This window comes from Diaphorina citri, unplaced genomic scaffold (assembly GCF_000475195.1).
Source record: "Diaphorina citri unplaced genomic scaffold, Diaci psyllid genome assembly version 1.1 scaffold2123, whole genome shotgun sequence".
Lineage (NCBI taxonomy): Eukaryota > Metazoa > Arthropoda > Insecta > Hemiptera > Psyllidae > Diaphorina > Diaphorina citri.
Genome location: NW_007379548.1, coordinates 16,188 through 18,095, shown reverse-complemented (window position 1 = coordinate 18,095; position 1,908 = coordinate 16,188). Strand labels below are relative to the sequence as shown.

Genomic DNA, 1,908 nt, shown 5'->3' with positions numbered 1-1,908 from the left:
TGAGACCGAGTCGGCAGGGCATACTGTTACTTTATAGATTCGCGGACCAGTATTGTTTGGGGTCGGGGCGGTCTAGGCGGCTCGGGTAGTCGAGGTTCCGACCCAGGGAGGCGCGTTTGGAGTAGGTTTTGTCTGGAACACGAAAAATAGAATGTGAAGTTGAGGTATCTTCGGCGGCATGGGGTATAAATGAAATGGTGATCAGAAAATGCCAGAGGAGAACACCAGAAAATGAAGGAAACGATGAAAACTCACCACTGGGGTCATAATCCTCCATCTCTCTCTGATCGTAATATTTGTTCTGGAACTCCAGATTTTCCTTCTCTCTCTCCTTCTGTATCAGTTCTCTATTGAGGTCGAAATCCTGCGTGGTATACTTCTTCCCCATCTGAAGATATTCGGCCTTGGCCACGGAATCATCTTTCGACATTCGGTAACCATCGGGCGTGGTGCGACCTGAAACGGAAAAGCACGAGAGATTTTTTTTTTAGTTTGATAGAGGGAACTGTAACTGCCAAGGTCTTATCGTCCCGAAAGCGAAGAGAGAAGGAATACAGGATATGAGAAAGCCAGCCGTTCCGAGAACTAACATTATCCGTTTTGAGGATAAAATCTGACCCGGCCGGGAATCGAACCCACGGCCTAGCAAGGCAGACGCGCTACCACCCAAGCTAACTAGGCTGGCTCATGATCATTTATTTACACACTTTCGTTCATAGAATACCTTAGATTCCGTGTTTTATAGATCATTTTACTCATTTTCAGGGTATATAGGTACATAACTCTAGTTACTTGAAAGTTATCTACCTAAACTATGATCGTTTCCTATCATCGTAATCATAATCCAGTTATTGAACACGAGTTACCTATTTGAGGATGTAATGAAAGTGTTTAGCTTTCCTAATTCCTCAGATAGCGTGAATCTATGACTGGAATACTGGATTTACATGTTTTATGCTAAAAACTAGTCGATTTTAGCTAGTATACCTAACTAGTCAGTTTTGGCTAAAAACTAGTCAATAGCTAGTTATCCGTATCCAAACTTCCTGGAGAAGTTCCAGTTAGAACCTCCAGAGTTGTCCATTACCTACCTACCTACCGGACTTGATTCAGATTATCGGTGTTTTATGGAAACGGTAGGTAGAGGTCATTAAAATTAGGGCTGTTTTAAATTTGATATTAGTCACATAACGATGAGCGATGATGTAGGTAATGGCATTTCGTTACAATTAACTGATGTCTGTAAAATTCTAGATGTCTAAAACTGATGACTTAAATTCTAAATGTCTAAGACTGATGTCTCGAATTCTAGACGTCTTTGTAGTCACTGTGAAATCTGTCACATTCGTAGACAACTAGACTCCGTCACAAGTTAGAATTCGAAAACCTATATAGAGGTAAGTACCTACGTAGAATTTACAGGTAGATTTCTAAATAATACGTTCAAGAAACGCATCTAGTCCTAATAGGTAAGTAATTATTAGACTAATAAGTAATAAGTTTACACCTTCCTTTCAACTTAAGGAAAGAAATTTTTGAATACCTATTTATGTAGGTATCTCGTACTCGTGACACACATATTACGAGTACATACATACTTAATCAGAAAAAGGGTAGCAAAATATCTGAAGAAGAAGGAAATCCAAAAAATTGGAGTTGTTTTTATACCGTGAAAAAGGTAAAACACCCATCTAAAAGTTTAAAAAAAAAATCAAGAATAAATCCACCAAAGTATACATACCCTGCGCGCTTCTCTCCTTCTCCGCCAGGCGCGCCATCTCCCTCTTCTTCATCGACGACCTCAGCTCCCCCATGGGCTTGATCCCATTCGTGTAGCTCACCCCATTCACCCCACCCCTTCCGTACGCCCCTCCACTGGGCTCTACAATCCCATCCCGCACATATCCC

At 41.2% G+C, this 1,908-nt stretch overlaps 1 protein-coding gene across 1 annotated transcript; it reads right to left on the bottom strand.

Annotated features, from left to right (window-relative positions):
* Nucleotides 1-31: 31 nt before the first annotated feature.
* Nucleotides 32-1,893, bottom strand: LOC103518219. Its single transcript, XM_008483279.2, has 3 exons — nt 1,742-1,893; nt 256-456; nt 32-132 (listed from the first exon to the last, which is right to left on the bottom strand). The coding sequence occupies exons 1-3, from the start codon at nt 1,812-1,814 to the stop codon at nt 32-34; spliced, it is 375 nt and encodes a 124-aa protein (XP_008481501.1). The 5' UTR covers nt 1,815-1,893.
* Nucleotides 1,894-1,908: the final 15 nt, after the last annotated feature.

Coding starts and splice junctions, on each gene's coding strand:
- LOC103518219 (XM_008483279.2), bottom strand. CDS start 1,814: ATGGGGGAGCTGAGGTCGTCGATGAAGAAGAGGGAGATGGCGCGCCTG. Junction 457..1,741: donor GAAGGAGAGAAGCGCGCAGG/GTATGTATACTT, acceptor TTTCCGTTTCAG/GTCGCACCACGCCCGATGGT. Junction 133..255: donor GGAGGATTATGACCCCAGTG/GTGAGTTTTCAT, acceptor TTCGTGTTCCAG/ACAAAACCTACTCCAAACGC.